Below are 20,000 nucleotides of genomic sequence, written 5' to 3'. Positions count from 1 at the left end.
CACGGAGGTGAAGGTGCAGGTGCGAGTGGGTGGAGGGGCCTCTGGTGGCGCCCTGCCCAAGGCCACAGTCTCCGTAGAGGAGATCACCGCCGTGCAGGGCCAGACCGTCACCATGCATTGCCAGGGCAGCGGTAGGCACGCGCCATGCACCACAACGCCACTGCCCTTATGGTCAGGATTTCTACTATAGGCGCATTCTCATATGAAATACATTTGTGAAAGGCCCATTAGGCAGGACAACACATACAGTAGTACAACAAGGACAAAATGTCACCGTAGTTAGTGGTTATGCACACAAAAAGTATATATATATAAATGAAATATATATATATATATATATAATATATATATATTTCATATATATATATATATATTTCATTTATATATATGCTTTTTACTTATACATTTATATATATATATATATATATAAATTAAGAAGACATCTGTGCTGCTCCGGCATTCTTTTTACTCCACTTTTCCCTCCCTCTCCCTAAGCTGCACCAGAGACTTTCTAATGAGGAGACACAGCACTCAAAAAATAATCCATAGAAATGCATGGGGTTAGCTTGTCACGCCAATATGGCCGTTGTCTACACATATCCCACCCCTTCCTCGGCAAAACGTCGACATGTGAATACATTGAGCCAATCATATGGTGTGATACGAAGACATTGAGCCAATCATATGGTGTGTTGTGAAGACATCGTGCCAATCATGTGTTGTGATCTCGCCGCTGGAGCAAGATTGGTGTCGTGAAGCCTTGCGCACGCGCATTTCTGCTGAATAGGATGCCCGACGAGTGCCCAAAAAGCGTTGTCATATGGCCGCCGAGTGGAGGGACTTGCCTAAAAGGACTTTGGCTGCACTAATGTTTATGTTTATGTTCATATACTCTTTGAGTTTCTATGATGAACTCTAACTTGCTTTTCTCTCTCCTTTCCCCTCTCCCCCTCTCCCTCCCTTTCAACCTCTCTCTCTTGTTTCTCTCTGTTCTCTCTCTTTTTGTAGGTTCTCCTACTCCGGTAATCTCCTGGTCCAAGTTAAGGGCTCCATTGCCATGGCAACACAAGGTAGTAGGGGGCTCCTTGACCCTCACTAACGTTGGGAGACAGGACTCAGGCAAGTGGAATTATAGTGTGTGTGTGTGTGTGTGTGTGTGCGTGTGCGTGTGCGTGTGCGTGTGCGTGTGTGTGTGTGTGTGTGTGTGTGTCTGTGTGTATTTGTGTGTGTGTGTGTGTGTGTGTGTGTGTGTGTGTGTGTGTGTGTGTGTGTGTGTGTGTGTTTGTGTGTGTGTGTGTGTGTGTGTGAGTGAGTGTGACACATTTCCTTGCCTACTCTTGTCTTTTTCCATATATATCCATCTATCTATGGGTCTCCCTATTTGTGTACCTTACTGTCTATTTATGTATACTGTATATTATCTATTTATTAATATATATCTTCGTATCAGGTCAGTATATCTATTTATTAATATGTTTATCTTCATATCAGGTCAGTATATCTATTTATTAATATGTTTATCTTCCTATCAGGTCAGTATATCTGCACTGCCACTAACTCAGCTGGGGAGACGGAAGCCTATGTGCAAATGGAGGTGGAATGTAAGTTTTCCACTGAAATACCACAAGCAATCAATCAATCCATCAATCAATCAATTAATCAATTAATCATTCAATCCATCAAATTAAGTTAACCACACTAAAGGTCCTCTTTCCCCACACCCCCCTGATCAGCCAGATAGAGGCGGTGTTAGCGTAGTGGTTAGCTGGGCTACTGTAGCATGAGTAGTCTGAAAAGCTGTGGGTTCATTTCCTGGCTTCCACCGTTGAGTTGCTCTGGGGACACTGTAATCCATTGTAATGTAATTGACATATGTAAGTCACTTTGTATTAAAAATGTCTGCTAAATGAATAAATGAGATATGTAGTAGGCCATTAGATCAATCAATTAATCAATCAATCAATTGTTTACAGCATACTGAAGAATAGGGTTAGTGAGTGTGGTCAAATTGACAATGACACAGTGTTGGTGAGTGTGCTAAGAAAAATGCAGATTAAATGCAAGGGAGAGCCATGACAATTTATTAACAGGGGCAGACTGGCAAGCTGGACATTCTGGAAAAGTCCAGAACGGCTGTCCATCCAACAGCCGTCGGCCTGACTCAATATAGCCTAGCCTTTATCGGCCAAGTAGCCCAGTGTATAGGTCTCCAAATAAATACGCTTCACTTATGCCTATCAGTAGCCTATGTCTACGCTATCAGCTGTTATTTAAAAAAAAAAAACTAGCAATAACAGGATATGCACAAGGGAAAGGCTACAGTGTCACCAAGGTAGCCAACTCACACAGTTGACGAATGTCTTACTACCTTACGTCACATATGCCTTTTTTCATTTCAACCTTTTTTATCTTTGCTTCCTTCATCTTTTTTTAATTAAGCTGACGAGATCTGTGCATAGGCATGTAAGCAGGCCAACTATGAGGTCTCCGAGTTCCCGATCTCTGTAATTTTTTAAGAGCTAAAAATAAATTTTGAAGCTAAATATTAACCTGAATAAAAATAAATAAATAAAAAAACAACAGTGGAAAACGTCTCTGTGGCAAGTGCTACCAGTATCAGTGTCTGCTGTCTGTGTGTGTGTGACGGCATACAGTTTGGAAAAAAACAAAACACTATGTAGATTTGGCATGCCCTTGCTTTTATAGTCTACACTTGATGAGGAATATGGGCTAATACACCTCCGTTTAGTGTCACCACAAGTTTTTTGTTCTGTCCTTGCCCAAAACAGACAGGTTGTTGCCTCATTATTGAATGACAAAAAATGAGTTGCATTGTCTACTTGTCTAGACGTTTGCTACCACAACTACCACATATTTGCAATAGCTCTAACCCTAGGTCCATACACATCTTGGTGATACTGTGCACCAAGTTGTAGGCTTTGTACAGTATGTGCAATGTCTGTTAGTCTTAAAAAGATGAACAGACACTCCAGGCCATTTAGACACCTAGGGCCCTATTTTAATGGTCTGAAACAGAAGTGTCTTCGCGCAAAACGCAAGTGACTTTGTGGGCGGATCTTGGGCGCTGATGCTATTTTACCGGCGGGATATTGACTGTTGCGCCCGACGCAAATCTAAAATGGGGTGGTCTGAAGTAGCTACATTAATCATGGGTGTGGTTTGGGCGTAACGTGCAATAAACCAATCAGAGCGTCATCTCACATTCCCTTTAACAACAGGCACGCTTGTTCCATAGCTGATTGCTATTATGGTGGCGTATTTGCCAGGCGCAGCCAGGAGCGTTCACAGCGCTATAATCACTGTTCAGTTGGGAACAGTTAGCTATTGATTTTTCATCTTCACAAAATGTAATACAGAATTGTCACAAAGACATACTTTCCGATGTTTTGGGATCATTCTCACTGAATCACGAGGTTATGAATGCATGGTGATATATTTGCAATGTACAATGTAATCTAACATTACCTCTCTATAGACAATGCATATCTTCTGTCAGCTAATCTCTTCTCTCCCGTGCTGCCGCTGGGGCATTTGGGTTAAATGGCATCGGCATGCAGTTCAACATCACGTCTCCTAAGTCCTCTAACATTTCCTAATTTATGTCATCAACACATCAGTGATTCGTGAAAATGTGTACGCTAGATTTATGCCTATTTTTTCACATGGACACCACACTGATTTCCCTCGAGTGGTAATATTTTTCTTTGAAATTATGTATGGTTTACAGAAATGGGAACTACATTGTATAGATGAGAGGAGCTAAGTGTGCGTTGCGCAGCACATGCGGCCAAGCAAGGGCTTCGTTTAAGTTGACCTAACTTTCAACTCTGCACAGTATCCCATTAACTGCGTGACATAGACTATTTACAATATTTTCTGTAAAGCAGAGTTTGTAAACACGTTATCATCAACTTAATTCACGCACAACATTTATTTGAGCAGGAGAGAGAATAACAATGAATGGATGCAGCAACTACAGAAATTGTACAGAAATTGTAACCATACTTGCTGCTTTCTTGTACTATCTGTTGCTGGTTAACAGCACATGAAAAGCTGATTTAAGCTAATTCACTAACTCAAGACTTCAAGGCCATCATGGATATAAAACGTTTTTTGAAAATAACGAAAGGATGGAGGGAACATAGCAAAGCTTGGAGTTATTTCAGATGGGCTACAACAAGGTAGGCAAAATTATGGTGCTTAAAACCTTACACAACGTTAAATTGGTCACCAATGCACGAACAAAACCGGGAAATGGACAAATATTATCAAGGCTTTGAATGTTTCCGTCTGTGCACGGAGGTGTCTGTAGATTGGTGTGCAACGCATTCATTCATGCAGGCCTGTGGTCATGCATGCGCCCTTAAAATAGCATCTGCATTTTTGCCACAGACTTTAGACCAGGGAGTTCCTGGTCTGTGGCGGAATTGTTTTCTGAAACTGCAAAATATCAACAGTGAACGTTTGCGCCGGAACACGCCCCGTCTTTTCGCTGAACCGCCCCCGTGGGCGCAATCGAATTCCCTAATTTACAGGCATGTACCTGTGGAGGGGAAATTCCAATATGCGCTGACTGCAAAATAGGAAAGACAAACGCGCGACTATACAAAGTCAATTGCGCCGGCACGGAAGATAGAGCCCCTAATGTGTGTGTGAGTGCGAATGGTAGTGGGCCTTTTTGGAAGATAGTCCAGGGCCTTTTTTTAGTCCCAGTCCGTCCCTGCTTATTACTGTAATATTACATGTCACTCACTGTCTGATTTTGAAATGGTTCAAGTAGTTAGTAGACCCAACATTCCTGTTGTTTTTATTTTATTTTAAAGAATCAAATACAGTTTTATATTTATATATTCTATATCGTTTTTTATGTATATATTGTATGCATTTGAATCAAATATAGTATATTTATATATTCTATATAGTTTTATATTTATATATTCTATATAGTTTTATATTTATATATTCTATTTTAGATTTATTTAATCAAAGGAAGGCTGAGTCTGACTCTCCACCCATGCCCCCCCCTCTTCCTCCCTTAGCCCCGCCCTACGCCACCACTCTACCTGACCAGGTAGCGGCTCGAGCTGGCGACGCCCTCCGACTACAGTGCCTAGCCCACGGTTCCTATCCAATCAAGTTTCAGTGGAGCAGAGGGGGTGGGGCCTCCCTTCCCTCTGGAGCCACAACCACCAGCGAGGGCGTGCTGCTGATTGGTCAGCTGAGTTCGAGTGACAGCGGTGTCTACAAATGCACGGCCACCAATCATGTGGGCTCCCATGAAGCCCAGGCCAGAGTGACTGTGAGAGGTACAGAGCAGCAGATTAGTGTCTGAGGAAGGATGCAAATGATAGTTTTATAAACACAAACATAGCTTCATACAAATAATCATGTTATAAACATATACAGAGCTTCATACAAATAATCAGGTTATAAACATATACAGAGTTTTATAGAAATGATTGTGTTGTAAACAGGGTTTTATACAAATAATCATGTTATAAACAGACCTTCAGAGCCGGACAGTAACGGAGTACATTTACTTGAGTACAGTACTTGAGTACAATTTTGAGGGATCTGTACTTTACTCAAGTATCATTTTTGGGGAGTACTCATGACTTTACTCAAGTACATTTGAGAGGCAAATATTGTACTCTTTACTCCACTACATTTCTATCCATAACCGTGAGTACCTGTTACTTCTTCTAAAAAAAAAAGGAAAAAAGAAAAATCTAGGAAATCCTCAATTTGTTGTTTCCCTCTCAAACGTGATTGGATTGTGCAGGCGCCACTGATTGGGACAGCCTATCAGCAATCACCTTCAGCTTTCCACCAAAGTCAATTCAATGGTCAGATTTAGATAAGAGACAAAACCATGGACGAAACAATGGATGAAGACACAGCAGGTCCATCCCGGGAATGTGCCAACCTGTGGCCCCACCTCACCAGACTATTAAATTTTCTTAACAAGTTAATGATAGTTTTCGCTTCAAGTGTTTCAATTACAAAATAGTATTTTGTATTTGAAATACATATTTTAAATACATGTATTAGAAATACTGCCCATCCCTGGCAACATGGTAAAAAGATGAAAATGACTTGATTTTACTTTCAATTCCTTTTACATTCTCCATTAACATTAAACTTTTTCATAACTCCATGTAGGACGTTTCTGTACATAAATGCACTGTGGCAGTAGTAATGCAATATTTGAAAAAAAAATTAGGCTACTCTTGTACTCTTGATACTCAAGTACTTTTAAAAACAAGTACTTCAGTACTTTTACTTAAGTAGACATCTGACTGTTGGACTTTTACTTGTACTTGAGTCAAATTTAGCACAGGGTATCTGTACTTTTACTCAAGTAATGAAGCTGTGTACTCTGTCACTCTGCAGACCTTTATATAAATAATAGTGTTTTATATAGTCTAACGTTTAGAGTTTAATATACAAATAATATAATAATCTTTATGTTATGTTTTTCCGAAGCAAATTACAATGACATCAATAAACATAATATTAGCATTAGAATTAACATTGATTAAAGAAAATCCAATATAAGTAATGGACTAATTAAAATGTAATGGAATAAAAACAATAATCGTAAACTCATACAAACTAAAAATCCATTAGTTAGACATAAGGTAAACAGATAAATCTTTAAATCCCTAGAACAAAGAGTAGTATGTAAATCAACAAGTTCTGATACATGCTAGTTACATGTGTTTTCTTTTTGACTAATGCTGTTGTATTTCAAAACATCTCTGTGATGGTAGGCCAGCCAACAATGCATTGCAATAGTCCAGTTTGGAAAGAAACATGGCCTGCAGAAGAAGTTGTGTGGTCTACTGTGTTTGTCCAGACTGAAGCTTAACTGAAACGTTCTGTTCGTCAGAGCATTACGCTGCAACAAGTAGCTTCCATTATCATCACTGGATCACATCACCAGATGTGATAAGCACCGCTCATATTAGTAGAAATTCTTCTAAAATCGTTTTTCAGGGTCCGTGAACAGAATTCTTCAGTTGCACACCCGGTGTAGCCTGGCTGTTAAAATAAATAAAATAAATGCAGGACCTGCACCCGGTGTAAGAAAAAAATAAATGCAGAACCTGACTCTCAAGTTAAAAATCTCCTATGTTGAAACATTCTGACAATCTCTCTCTCTCTCTCTCTCTCTCTCTCTCTCCATGTCTTTGTTTCTCTTCTTCTCTCCCAGGCTAGGGTGTGAGGCGTCTGACACATCCTGCAGGTGATGGTCACATTCCCCTGCTCCTTCTCGAAGCCAGACACGCACACACACCTATACACATAAACACATTCGCAGACACACACACACACCAACACACAAATACACACACACATGCATAAAAATTAATGCATGCACATACAGACAGGTGTGCACAAGTGGGAATTCAGAAAGAGAAGAACATTCCAGAATCTTCTTCTGAGGTTGTTTCCATGTAAACCACATGAAAATCAAACAATAAACCTGAGAGTCCCAGATTGGATGTTCACTTGTATGATTATTACATCATGATTGTGGTTATGTATGACTTTTCTCAGATACAACTCCAGTACTCCCTCAGAAGCCTGTGTCCCACGTGTGTTGGTCGAGCTCTATTAGTTTGTGTTTGTTGCTGTAGACCTACAGCTGGAAAAGACAGATTCTACTCCTTTCATGAAAAAAAGAAAGATCTGTAAAGAGGAGAAGAAAGGCCCCAGCAATTTGGCTGGGGCACCTACGTGACCCGGGTTCGATTCCCGCCCCGTGGTCCTTTCCGGATCCCACCCAGACTCTCTCTCCCATTCACTTCCTGTCTCTCTCCACTGTCCTATAATTAAAGGCATAAAAAAAAAGGGGAGAAGAAAAATAGAGTTGATGACTGACCACAGCTGTTCAGCTGCTACTGAAGACAGGCATTTACAAAATGTATCCACTAGGTGGCAGTAGACGCAACCTTACCTAAACCACATCTGCTTACCGTGCATCTCCCCTCTGATTATTAGCCAGACTCTCCCAGACTGTTCCACTCCAACTCCCCCACTTCCTGCTGTCTTCAGCACTTCTCTCAACCTCTCTCCGCTCTCTCTCTCTCTCACTGAGAGAGAGAGAGAGATAGTAAGTGTGTGTGTGTGTGTGTGTGTATCTGGTAGTAATTATCCAGGGTTTTAGGACTTCCACCAAATGCCAGTAAAATCCGATGACATTTGGCTACTTGCTCCCCCCTCCCTGACAGACGAGGGGCTCCAGCTACCGTAGGGTTCCCCTCCTGCTGACTCAGACCAACACTCACCGGCTCTGGTTTCACACGCGGCCCACACGCGGCCCTGATCTGGCCTGTAGTAGCAAACCGCGCACTTGCATTTATATAGGACATAATGCTGTCTATACACTGGCATATTCTTAATAATACTGCAATACTGTAAAATTGTACACACACACACACACACACACACAAAGGTATACATACATACAAACGTGTATACACTATCTGTGTAGTGGACTACATCTTCAGACGTACTCTACCTCGCTTTTACGAATGCACCATGCACACTAAAGACCAATAAAGAGTACTAAAAACACTAAAATAATCTTAAATTGTGTATTGTTATTAAGTGACAGTCGGTTTTTGTCATAACAAAATAGGGTTAGGTTTAGGGTTATAGGTTAGGATTAGGGTTATGATTCATGTGTCATGACAGTGTCATATGTTCATGACAGTGTCATGTCATTCTTATGTCGATACTGTCAAGTAAAGTTTTACCGTCCTTTTTGAAATAAAAAAGAGCAAAACAAATTGGAAAAACTTTACTTGACAGTATCAACATAAGAGTGACATACGACTGTCATGAACACATGAACCCTAATCCTAACTCTAACTCTAAATCCTAACTTGTTATGACAAAAACCAAATGACACTTAATAACAGAAGCGTTATGTCATAAACGTTTATGACTTGTTTATGACATGTTCATGACAGTGTCATGTCACTCTTATGTTGACAATGTCAAGTAAAGTGTAACCAAACAAATTTACCCATGTACTCACAAATGCATGTCAGATTGGTCAGCACTAGGGGGTCAGCTGTCCAGTTTGGCGCTGCCGCTTCGCTAATGTCGGCCTGACTTCTTCTCTTGCTTCTTCAACTATTATAATTGCATGTGATGCTCATGAAAAGTTTTTCTTTTATTTTTATGGAACTTATTGTATGGCATATTAACAGCAATCAAAGCAAAGTGTGTCCCTGATGAAATGCATGCATGAATAAATAAAGTTTGTAATAAATAAACATTGTCACACTTGGTGAAGATGGCAATATGGATTAGTAGATTAAATATGTAGAATCTTGTGAACACTGTGATTTCTCAAAATTGATGAAGCACTGAAAGATGATGGGACTACAATGGAATGCTATGCTCTGTTAGACATTATTGGTGATTGGTGGATAAGTTTTGGAGGGTTAAAATGAACTGATTTCATCTTTTTGCTTTTTTGGTTATGGCAAAAAAGCTCTTTTCACCCGTGTGTGTGTGTGTGTGTGTGTGCGTGTGTGTGTGTGTGTGTGGACACAAAAGCAGTTAACACAGTTAAGACTCACAGAACTCTAAACCTTTAATTAATTCAACAATGTACCAAAACCCTTCAGAAAACCCAGTGAAAATGTGCAATCTGTAGGTTTTTTAGTTTTCAACATTCATAAATGACGTAAAAATAGCACTAAATTGTGACAAAATATAAACACAATGTCAAAGAAATGCATACAGTATAGTCTATGCCCCATGTGATACAACAACAAACAACTCGACTCCTACACAAGAGTGCCATGGTAGACTTAATGGTGCATTCAATACCACTCAAACAACTCGAATCCTACACAAGAGTGCCACGATAGACTTAATGGTGCATTCAATACCACTCAAACAACTCGAATCCTACATACATAGGCTATCTAAACAGTAATTTTCTTATCACCAATGCATACTCTTCAGGAAATAAAGAATAGGTACATTAAATAGTCTTGACATAAAATATAAAAAGTGTAAATAGATTAATTAAAATGTATTTGTTCAAATATAAAAAATATAAAATAACTTATCTAAGATTCTTCCATTCTATAAAAAATAAGGATATGTACAGTGGGTCAAAAACAAAACCTCTTCCTGAGTTTTGGATACACTTTCAGGGATCTTTGACTTGGAAGTCGGAAACACAATTCAGTTGAGAAATGCAAATATAAATTAGCCTGACTAACTAGCTCACTCTGGTGCAATGCATCAAGGGGCAACATTTATGTTAAAAAGTGTACATGGTCCCTAACAAATAAAAAGAATAAGGAATAATAATAATAATAATAATAATAATAATAATAATAAACCATAAATCACATGTATATGCTAAGGGCTAAGTACACATATAGGAACATTTGTGATGATCTTAAGCATCTATGATGATCTTAAGCATCTGTGATGATTTTAAGCATCTTTTGCACAGCCTATAGCAAATTCTGATGACATCTGCTGGGGTTTAAAATGAAAGAATGGCTGTTTTGTGAGACAAATCTCGGTAACACTTTATAATAACTACACACAATTCATCATTTATTAAGCCTTTGTTACTTATTAGTTAATGGTTTGTTCATCATTAGTAATTTCTTGTTCATACATAATTTATCATCAGTAAAGCATTTGTTCACACAATTACAAATGGTTTGTTCATAGTAAATAAGCCTATCCAAAAAAATATGTTTGTAAGTACATGATTTATACTTAATAAGTAATGAAACAACCACTTATAATGAAATCATTTTCTTATTATAAACCAGTTGCAAACTATTACAAAATGCTTTGTTCATCATTTGTAAAGCATTGTTCCTATGCTAATTCTCATAAATAAAGTATTTGTACACACAGTTATAAATGGGTTGCTCATAGTAAATAAGTCTATATTTAAAATATGTTTATGAATTATTGTTAATACTTAAAGGAAAATTCCGGTTTTTAGCACTTTAAGGCCCTTTTCTGGTTTGTTTTGGATGAACTAGAGTGGTGGACACCGAAATTTTGACGATTGGTCCTGTCTCGACTTTTCTGACTCGTTTTGAATCGCCTTTTCACTTCTCAGGGTGGCTGGCAATGGGCATACTGTAGTAGGCTACTCAAACATGTCCTAAAACAATCCTTAACGTTCGTTTTCAAAACTGTGCAACTCACCGAGTGGTTTTAGGACATGTTTGAGTAGCCTACTACAGTATGCCCATTGCCAGCCACCCTGAGAAGTGAAAAGGCGATTCAAAACGAGTCAGAAAAGTCGAGACAGGACCAATCGTCAAAATTTCGGTGTCCACCACTCTAGTTCATCCAAAACAAACCAGAAAAGGGCCTTAAAGTGCTAAAAACCGGAATTTTCCTTTAATAAATTATGCAATATTTTGTTGATGAAGTAATATTTCTAGTATTTAACAGTTGTTACATACACATGCACTAATGATTAGTTAGGGTGAGGATACATATTTTATAAACCACTTCCTAATACTACAATTCATGATTACTCAGGACTTACAAGTGGTTAGTTAATTATATTTTGTGAGCTTATCTAAAGTGAGGACTTTCTATGCCTTGCAACACATTTTCAAATGAGTTGTAAAGAGTACATTCACATTCATTCATTTAGCAGACAAGCGACGTACACATTGACATAACAGTGAAAGACGGGAATCAAACCCCCAACTTTTCAGGCTACTGCATGCTGGTCCAGCTCCTTATCCACTACACTACCACAACTATGCAAGAGTTTCTGTTTTCTTCTACTACACACTGTCATTAAACAACTGTAAACTATTATTAAATACTATATTCTTTGTTTGTAAAGCATTATTCCTACATTAATTCTCATCTGTAAATCATGTTTACACACAGTTAAAAATGGTTTGTTCATAGTAAACACACACTGGGCAGAGGTAGTGTAGTGGATAGAGAGCCGGGTTAACATGCTGTAACCCATAAAGTTGGGGGTTCAAACCCTGGCGTCCACCAATTTGGCCTTGCCCTTTAATTTCATTGACATGTGTAAGTCGCTTTGTGTGAAAGTGTCGGCTAAATTAATAAATGCGAGTGTAAACTTTATAACTCATTTGTAAATGTGCTGCAAGGCATAAAATGTCCTCACTTTAGATGAGCTCACAAAATATCATTAACTAACCACTTGTAACTCTTTAGTTAATTATAAATTATAGTATTAGAAAGTGGTTTATAAAATATGTATCCTCACCCTAACTAATCATTAGTGCATGTGTATGTAACAACTGTTAAATAATGGAAATATTACTTAATCAAAAACATATTATTGCATCATTTATTAAGTATTAACAATAATGTATAAACATATTTTAGATATAGGCTTATTTACTATGAACAAACTGTGTGAACAAATGCTTTACTGATGATAAATGAGAAATTACTAATGATGAACAAACCATTAACTAACTAGATGTACCGCAGAGCGGTACAAAATATGACCGCCGCCCAGTCCAGCACATTTTTTCCACAAAAATAAATCACGCTGAAAGGCCTATATGATTCTAACTGTCTCACTAAATTGCATTAGCCACACTCAATTCTCACTGGTATCTGCTAGACAACAAGTACCAAAACATGATTAGTTGATAGATTTCACATGTAAAATTCATTTTATACAACCCCACCCCCATCTTGCCTGTTCATAATTCTGAGAAATTCTTGAATTGTGTGCATGTGTGCGTGTACACGTTTATGTTTATGTGTGTGGGTGTGTGTGTGTGTGTGTGTTTATGCACATGTGTGCACATGGAATGGGTTAACATGACCCCTGGAGGCAAACATACGGAAAAAATTGGTTATCCTAGGCCCTACGGTTCTCAAGATATTCACAGAAAACTGTGTCTGCCCTACCCTCCTTTCGGGGGGTCCAGTACAGCGGGGGGGCTACAGATCAAAACGAAAAATGATGGTTCCATGCTATCCATGTGGGGTTACATGCCCACCAAGTTTCGTGTACCCCGGTCTTTCAGTGTCCCGGGAATCCTTGTTGGTGTACGGTCACTAAATGTACACATACATTATTTTATTGTAAGGCCCCCCATGAACGAAAGTTCACAAAACTTGGCATGCATTCGGAGGGTGTCATAATGATCCTACACTTCGTGCAGTTTTGACCATGTCAGCCAGATATATTGTGATGAAAACACCAAATGTTTTGCTTTTTAATTTTTAACTAGGTGGCGCTATACATGAAATAAGTGGTAATGGGATGGGTTGACATGCCCCCTTAAGACCAACATACATAAAAAAAGGTGGTCACAGATACCTGCGATTACAACACCTCATTTTTAGTTTTTTGTGTTTAACTAGGTGGCGCTATACATGAAATGAGTGGTTATGGAATGGGTTGACATGGCCCCTTGAGATCAACATACAAAAAAAAATGGTCCTCCTAAACCTTACGGTTCTCGAGATATTCACAGAAAACTGTGTCTGCCCTACCCTCCTTTCGGGGGGTGCAGTCCAGCGGGGGGGCTACAGATCAAAACGAAAAACGATGGTTCCATGCTATCCATATGGGGTTACATGCCCACCAAGTTTTGTCTACCCCGGTCTTTCAGTGTCCCGGGAATCATTGACGGAAATTTGGACATGCGAAAAAGAAAAAAAAAAAAAAAAAAAGTTCTGACTAAACCTATATGACCGCCGCTTCGCTGCGAGGCGGTCATAATAAGTAACAAAGGCTTAATAAATGATGAATTGTTTGTAGTTATTATAAAGTGTTACCCAAATCTCTTTCAGAACATCTCTGGAAAAAAAAAGATGATCACCTGTACATAATACAGAATTCTGGGCTTGCAAAGCATTATGGATCTTCTGAAGGTCAAAGGTCATGGGTTGTCTCATATCTGTGACTGACCCGTACTCGGGTTGGTCTTCAAAGGCTGCAGGAGAAGGTCAAATGTAATTTACAGAGATGAATCAAATGCTAGTGCAGTCACACACAGGACAAAGGTAAGCAATTGTTATGTAAAGGTTTTTGTAGAACTTCATATGGTCTTGGTAGTGATGTAAGGTATGTCGTTGAAAATAAAAAAAATACACATTTTAATCATTTATTGCAAGGACACAAATAATAAGGATGCGGTATCATACATTCACAAACTTAAAGGCCAGTGGCATACAGCAGGTCATCACAATATCACTCAATAAGCAGTTATTATGGGTGTAAGTAACAATGTCTCCACCATATGTGGTGACAGCCAATAATAGCAGACATGGCACAGTATTTTGTGACACACACACACACAAACACACACACACACGTCGTACCTGCTGGCTGTTGCTGGAAGGATTGGAGGTGTACTCTGTGTATCTCCTCTTTTCTGGGGTGAAGATGCTACTCAGGATCTTGGCATACTCATCTCTCACCTGCAGGGTGTAGTGTTGTGTAAGACAAGTTGAAAACATTTATTCTCAGAGATCCAGAAAGCAATATACTACAAGTCATAAAAACATTTCACATAATATGTTCTGGTAACACTTTATTTTAATGTGTCACTGTTACAGCGTACCTACCTAATTAGGTACAGTGGTACAACCTGTGTAACAACATGTACTATCAGGTACTATCATTGTACTTGCATAATGTATTTGTGGGTACCTACATATAGTTGTTACATTGTAATACTGAGTGCTTTTACAAAACTTTGCCAATTTGCCTAAATTTTCATCAGAGGCAAAGAGCTGACCTGAGACCTGCTGGATGGGGTAAATCAGGTCATGATAGATTTGATATACAAAGCATGCTTAGCTCCAGTCAAGGCCTCATTGTCTTCAGTGTACATGTAACAGCTGTGCTGCTACAACCTTGTTACTCTTTGATACAGTGGAATAAACTGGAACAGGTCTTGTCTTGGAACAGGTCTACTAATTCACATGTACTGTGTGGTGTAACAGCAGACACGTTTCAACACATCAACTACAGGATGCATAACATCATTGACAGGATGTATATATGTAGATGTAAGTACTTAACTGGTACACTTTATTTTAATGGGTTTATTCCACTGTATCAAAAGAGTAATAAATGTGTATCAACACAGTTGATACATGTACTACAGTATGTACAGTGTAGGGTAATGGCAGACATGTTCCAAGACACCAATGACACAACATACATGTAATATGTAATTGTAAGTACTTAACTGGTACACTTCATTTTAATGGGTTTATGCCACTGTATCAAAGAGCAATAAGTGTGTACCAACACAGTTGATATATGTACTATGTAGTGAATTAGTAGACCTGTTCCAAGACATCGAACACATAACATACATGTCATATGTACATGTAAGTAATTAACTGGTACACTTAATAGGTTTATTCCACTGTATCAAAGAGTAACAAGGTTGTAGCAGCACAGCTGTTACATGTACACTGAAGACAATGAGGCCTTGACTGGAGCTAAGAATGCTTTGTATATCAAATCTATCATGACCAGATTTACCCCATCCAGCAGGTCTCAGGTCAGCTCTTTGCCTCTGATGAAAATTTAGGCAAATTGGCAAAGTTTTGTAAAAGCACTCAGTATTACAATGTAACAACTATATGTAGGTACCCACAAATACATAATGCAAGTACAATGATAGTACCTGATAGTACATGTTGTTACACAGGTTGTACCACTGTACCTAATTAGGTAGGTACACTGTAACAGTGACACATTAAAATAAAGTGTTACCTATGTTCTTTATAAATTCCTTTGATAGCATTACGGGTGTGTGTGTGTATGTGTGTGTGTGTGTGTGTGTGTGTGTGTGCGTGCGTGTGTGTGCGTGCGAGCGAGAGAAAGATAGAGAGTGTGACTCACAGGTTTTGACATGAGGCAGTGCATGAGGAAGATGAGCGCCCCCTGTAGGCTGTTGAGGATGGTGAAGAGGTAGGCCATGGCCACATTCTGGAACATGATGCAGCCAAACATCCACATGCCCCCCAGGACACACAGCTGAGCCACCGCAGTCATTGTAAAATCCCTACAGACACACAGAGAGAGAGAGAGAGAGAGAGAGAGAGAGAGAGAGATAGAGAAAGAGACAGAGAGAGAGACAGAGAGAGAGAATATGTTAACAGCTGTTGGCAGCACTTTAAAGCTATACATTTATACCAATACATCATCTGAGGGAGAGAAACTGAGACACAGAGAGAGAAAGAGAAGAGTTTTAAATGTTTAGATGTTTGTGTGTGTGTGTGTGCGTGTACGTGTGTATGTGTTTTTGTTCTCTCACAAGTACATGTGTCATTCTGTTTAAGGGCGGCGTCGTAAATCTAAAGCCTGCTTCCTGTGTTTTTTGGGCAAGAAACCGCTGAGGTTTCATGTCACCTCTCACTTCTCATGTCACGCCCTACACAAGCACTAACACACACACACACACACACACACACACACACACACACACACACACACACTTGCATATGCGCACACAGACACACACACACACACACACACACACACACACACTTGCATATGCGCACACAGACACACACACACACACACACACACACACACACACATACTTGATCATCTGCAGGTTGGAGAGGTCAGGGCTGAGGCTGGTCAGCTTCTCAGCCAACTTCCAGAGTGTGATGAGGAGGAAGAAGGCATTGAGGAAGATGATGATGCACACAGGGCCAAAGAAGGCCCAGATGAAACCACGCTGCAGAGACAACCAGCAGCTGTGAGAGAGGGAGGGATGGAGAGAGGGAGGGATGAGGGAGAAAGAGAAGGATGGAGCGAGATAGAGAGTGGGAGAGAGAGGGATGAAGAGAGGGAAAGAGAGAGAAAGAGAAGGATGAAGCGAGAGAGAGGGAGAGTGAGTGTGTGTTGGGGTTGAAACTGGTGTGTTTGTGTGTGTGCGTCTGTGTGTGTGGGGGGAGGGGGTGTTGGAGGGAGAACACTTATATCATATCACACTGACGGCAACCTTTGACCATGAATCATTAAATGCTTAAAGTTCTAAAACATCCATGTTCCACATTTTATATTAATTTGGTACTCTATTACCCTCAGAGATGTTGCCCATAGACTGTATAAAGAACACTGAAACTATAGATCGTTTGCATAGAATTCTAGAAGGAACCAGTAATTAATAATTCTCAACAGATTTCAACTGAGGTGAGGAAGTTCCTTTTGCAGAGGTGAACATTTGAATGATTTTGTGTAAACATTCTATCTCTCCAACTCTCCATCCAAGTCCCATCCTATTTACAGAGAACTACCTCCTCAAACGGATTGCAAGTGTTTGCAAACGCTCTTGGAAAAACAAGGGGAGCAGGGAAACAGAAAATCTAAAATTTGAATGCACCTCTGGAATGGTTTTCCAACTGTCCTAAATGAGTTTATCTTTCTCCTTCACTCATGTTTTTGAAAAGCAATGCAGATGAATCAAAATGTTAATTAAAAAGTAATCTATTCTCATGAAGCTGATTGTGATGTTGTCAATAGTGTGCAAAGCAATCATTTGGCTAGTAAATTGAGGCTACTTTAAAACATGTAATTTGCAAAAGAAATATAATTTTCACAAGAAAAAAAAATCATGTATTACATTCTTCAAAGTAGCCCCTGTAGCCTTAAGTACACACACACACACACACACACACGCACACACACGCACACACACAGACTCACTGTTGGTCGGTGCCGTATCCTTGCGGGTAGGCGATGGCGGAGATGATGACGATGGCGAGTGGAGCTCCGTAGCCGGCGGCCATCATGTAGGCGGGGCGGAGGCTGGTGTGGAAGACGAGCACCACCATCCTGTAGAGCTGCACCCCCTCCAGCAGCATCCAGCTGAACGCAGCCAGGAAGAAGTAGTGCAGCAGCCCTGCCACCAAACCACAGCCAGCCTAGCAGAGAGAGGGAAACAGAGGGAGAGAAAGAGAGAGAGGGAGAGAGAGAGACAAAGAGAGAGGGAGAAGAGAGAGAGAGAGAGAAAAAGAGACAGAGAGAGGGAGAGCGATGGTGAGAGCCTATTACAACAGACAAAAAAGGAAATTACACACTCCAACAGTACACACACACATACACACGCACACAGACACACACACGCAGTTTGTTTATCAAGGTTCTTTCCTGTGGTGTTGCAAAACTCTGCCTCTGTTGCTTCACATTCATCACAGTGACACAGTTACAAGACTTGTTGCCGTCCGGTCGTCCATATGTTGCCAAACACTTGCCTTCCGATGAGATATACAGACACTTCTCAGTTCACATTTCTTTAGAAGTGACCACACACACATACACACACACACACACACACACACACACACACACACACACACACACACACACATACACAAACATACTCACACAGACACACACACACACACACACACACACACACACACACACACACACACACACACACAAACATACTCACACAAACACACACACACACACACACACACACACACACACACACACACACACACACACACACACACACACACCTTCTGTGCTCGGCTGATGCCGCAGAGGAAGATGAGGTCGGCGAGGAAGAGGCAGAGCGACAGGTGGAGGTGGATGGTGGTGCGCGTGCCCTTGATGGAGCGACAGAGGCCAAAGGTCAGGATGCACACAAACAGACACGCCAGAGACACGGCCAGACCGATCCACGTAATCAGCTGCAGCTCAAAGGTGTGCTGGAGGAGGAGAGGAAGAAACGCATGTTAGAACTGAGGGAGGAGAGGAACACACACATGATAGAACTGAGGGAGGAGAGGAACAAATGCATGATAGAACTGAGGGAGGAGAGGAACAAACACATGATAGAACTGAGGGAGGAGAGGAACAAACACATGATAGAGCTGAGGGGAGGAGAAGAACAAGTGCATGATAGAACTGAGGGAAGAGAGAACAAGTGCATGATAGAACTGAGGGAGGAAAAACTATTTTTTCCACAATGAAAGTTTTTTTCAATTTCCTGAAAACTAATGGATTTGGACATACAAGGTTTCCACCCGACAGCAGCAAAATGCATATTAAAACTGAGGGAGGAGAGGAAGAAATGCATATTAAAACTGAGGGAAGAGAGGAACACATGGCCTGTATGCATCCACCCTGAAACAAACCTGTTGTGTTTGAGCCGTGTTAGCAACAGGAAATGTGTGTGCATGAGAGAGAGAGAGGGTGAGAGAGATAGAGAGGGAGGGTGGGTGGAGATGATGTGACCGTTTCCGAAAATGTTCCACTGCGAACATGTGAGAGACTGCTTCTCAAAATGCCCCAAAACTGAACCATAAAAAGAAAGAAAGTGAAAGTGAAGTGCAGAAAGACTAGAAGGAGAAGAAAGGAGTGCATGGAGAATAATGAAAGGTAGAGAAAGGGGTTACACTTTACTTGACAGTATCGACAAAAGAGTGACATGACAGTGTTATGAACGTGTCATAAACAAGTCATAAACGTTTATGACATAACACTTCTGTCATTAAGTGTCATTAATTTTTTTGTCATAACAAGTTAGGGTTAGATTTAGGGTTAGGGTTAGAGTTATGGTTAGGATCAGGTGTTAGGGTTCATGTATCATGACAGTGTCATGTCACTCGTATGTCGATACTGTCAAGTAAAGTGTTACCGAGAAAGGAGGAGAGCCCACCTTGATGTCGTAGAGGGCCATGAGCACAGCAAAGCTGCTGAGATGGTTGCAGCTGCAGACGGTGTGTGTGCTGGTGGAGGACGACACACACCCGTGCTGTGACCAGGAGTCTTTGTCCCAGAACACACACACGTAACGCAAACTCTCCGACTCATTCCTCTCCTGGGGAGACAGACAGACAGGGGGAGAGAGAGAGAGAAGGAGGAAGAGAGAAGGAGGGAGAGAGAAGGGAGGAGATACAGAGAGAGTTCTCACATTTAACCTTTTCATATCAAATTCATCACCTCGAGGTGATCATTATGATTATCA

General features: G+C 40.3%; 2 protein-coding genes across 4 annotated transcripts in view; one reads left to right on the top strand and one right to left on the bottom strand.

Moving 5' to 3' along the window:
• sid4 (secreted immunoglobulin domain 4) overlaps window positions 1-7,685 on the top strand; it is a 19,354-nt gene extending 11,669 nt beyond the window's left edge. For 2 of the 3 annotated variants that reach the window (XM_076287173.1, XM_076287153.1), the window contains exons 5-9: window positions 1-131; window positions 1,009-1,119; window positions 1,533-1,601; window positions 5,061-5,327; window positions 7,238-7,517. The exon at window positions 1-131 is cut by the window's left edge and continues 65 nt beyond it. In XM_076287173.1, the coding sequence (XP_076143288.1) occupies window positions 1-131; window positions 1,009-1,119; window positions 1,533-1,601; window positions 5,061-5,327; window positions 7,238-7,242 (583 nt within the window). In that variant the 3' untranslated portion in view covers window positions 7,243-7,517. Of the gene's footprint in view, window positions 132-1,008; window positions 1,120-1,532; window positions 1,602-5,060; window positions 5,328-7,237; window positions 7,518-7,584 lie in introns of those variants that run through there. The other variant, XM_076287164.1, reaches the window with a different exon arrangement.
• A 6,108-nt stretch (window positions 7,686-13,793) lies between these two features.
• The window catches only part of LOC143125264 (adhesion G protein-coupled receptor E5-like), a 22,509-nt gene continuing 16,302 nt past the window's right edge, over window positions 13,794-20,000 (bottom strand). The window contains exons 12-18 of the mRNA XM_076286604.1: window positions 19,692-19,853; window positions 18,547-18,738; window positions 17,726-17,943; window positions 16,615-16,773; window positions 15,911-16,073; window positions 14,371-14,469; window positions 13,794-13,982 (exon numbers count right to left, since the gene is read on the bottom strand). Of these exons, the coding sequence (XP_076142719.1) occupies window positions 13,941-13,982; window positions 14,371-14,469; window positions 15,911-16,073; window positions 16,615-16,773; window positions 17,726-17,943; window positions 18,547-18,738; window positions 19,692-19,853 (1,035 nt within the window). The 3' untranslated portion in view covers window positions 13,794-13,940. The remainder of the gene's footprint in view (window positions 13,983-14,370; window positions 14,470-15,910; window positions 16,074-16,614; window positions 16,774-17,725; window positions 17,944-18,546; window positions 18,739-19,691; window positions 19,854-20,000) is intronic.

The sequence above is a fragment of the Alosa pseudoharengus genome, unplaced genomic scaffold, assembly GCF_046254945.1.
Source record: "Alosa pseudoharengus isolate Yale_2024_CS ecotype anadromous, Long Island Sound unplaced genomic scaffold, YU_APseudo_1.1 YU_APseudo_1.1_scf_1, whole genome shotgun sequence".
Lineage (NCBI taxonomy): Eukaryota > Metazoa > Chordata > Actinopteri > Clupeiformes > Clupeidae > Alosa > Alosa pseudoharengus.
Note: the sequence above shows the minus strand (reverse complement) of the source record. Positions and strands in the feature narration are given on the sequence as shown.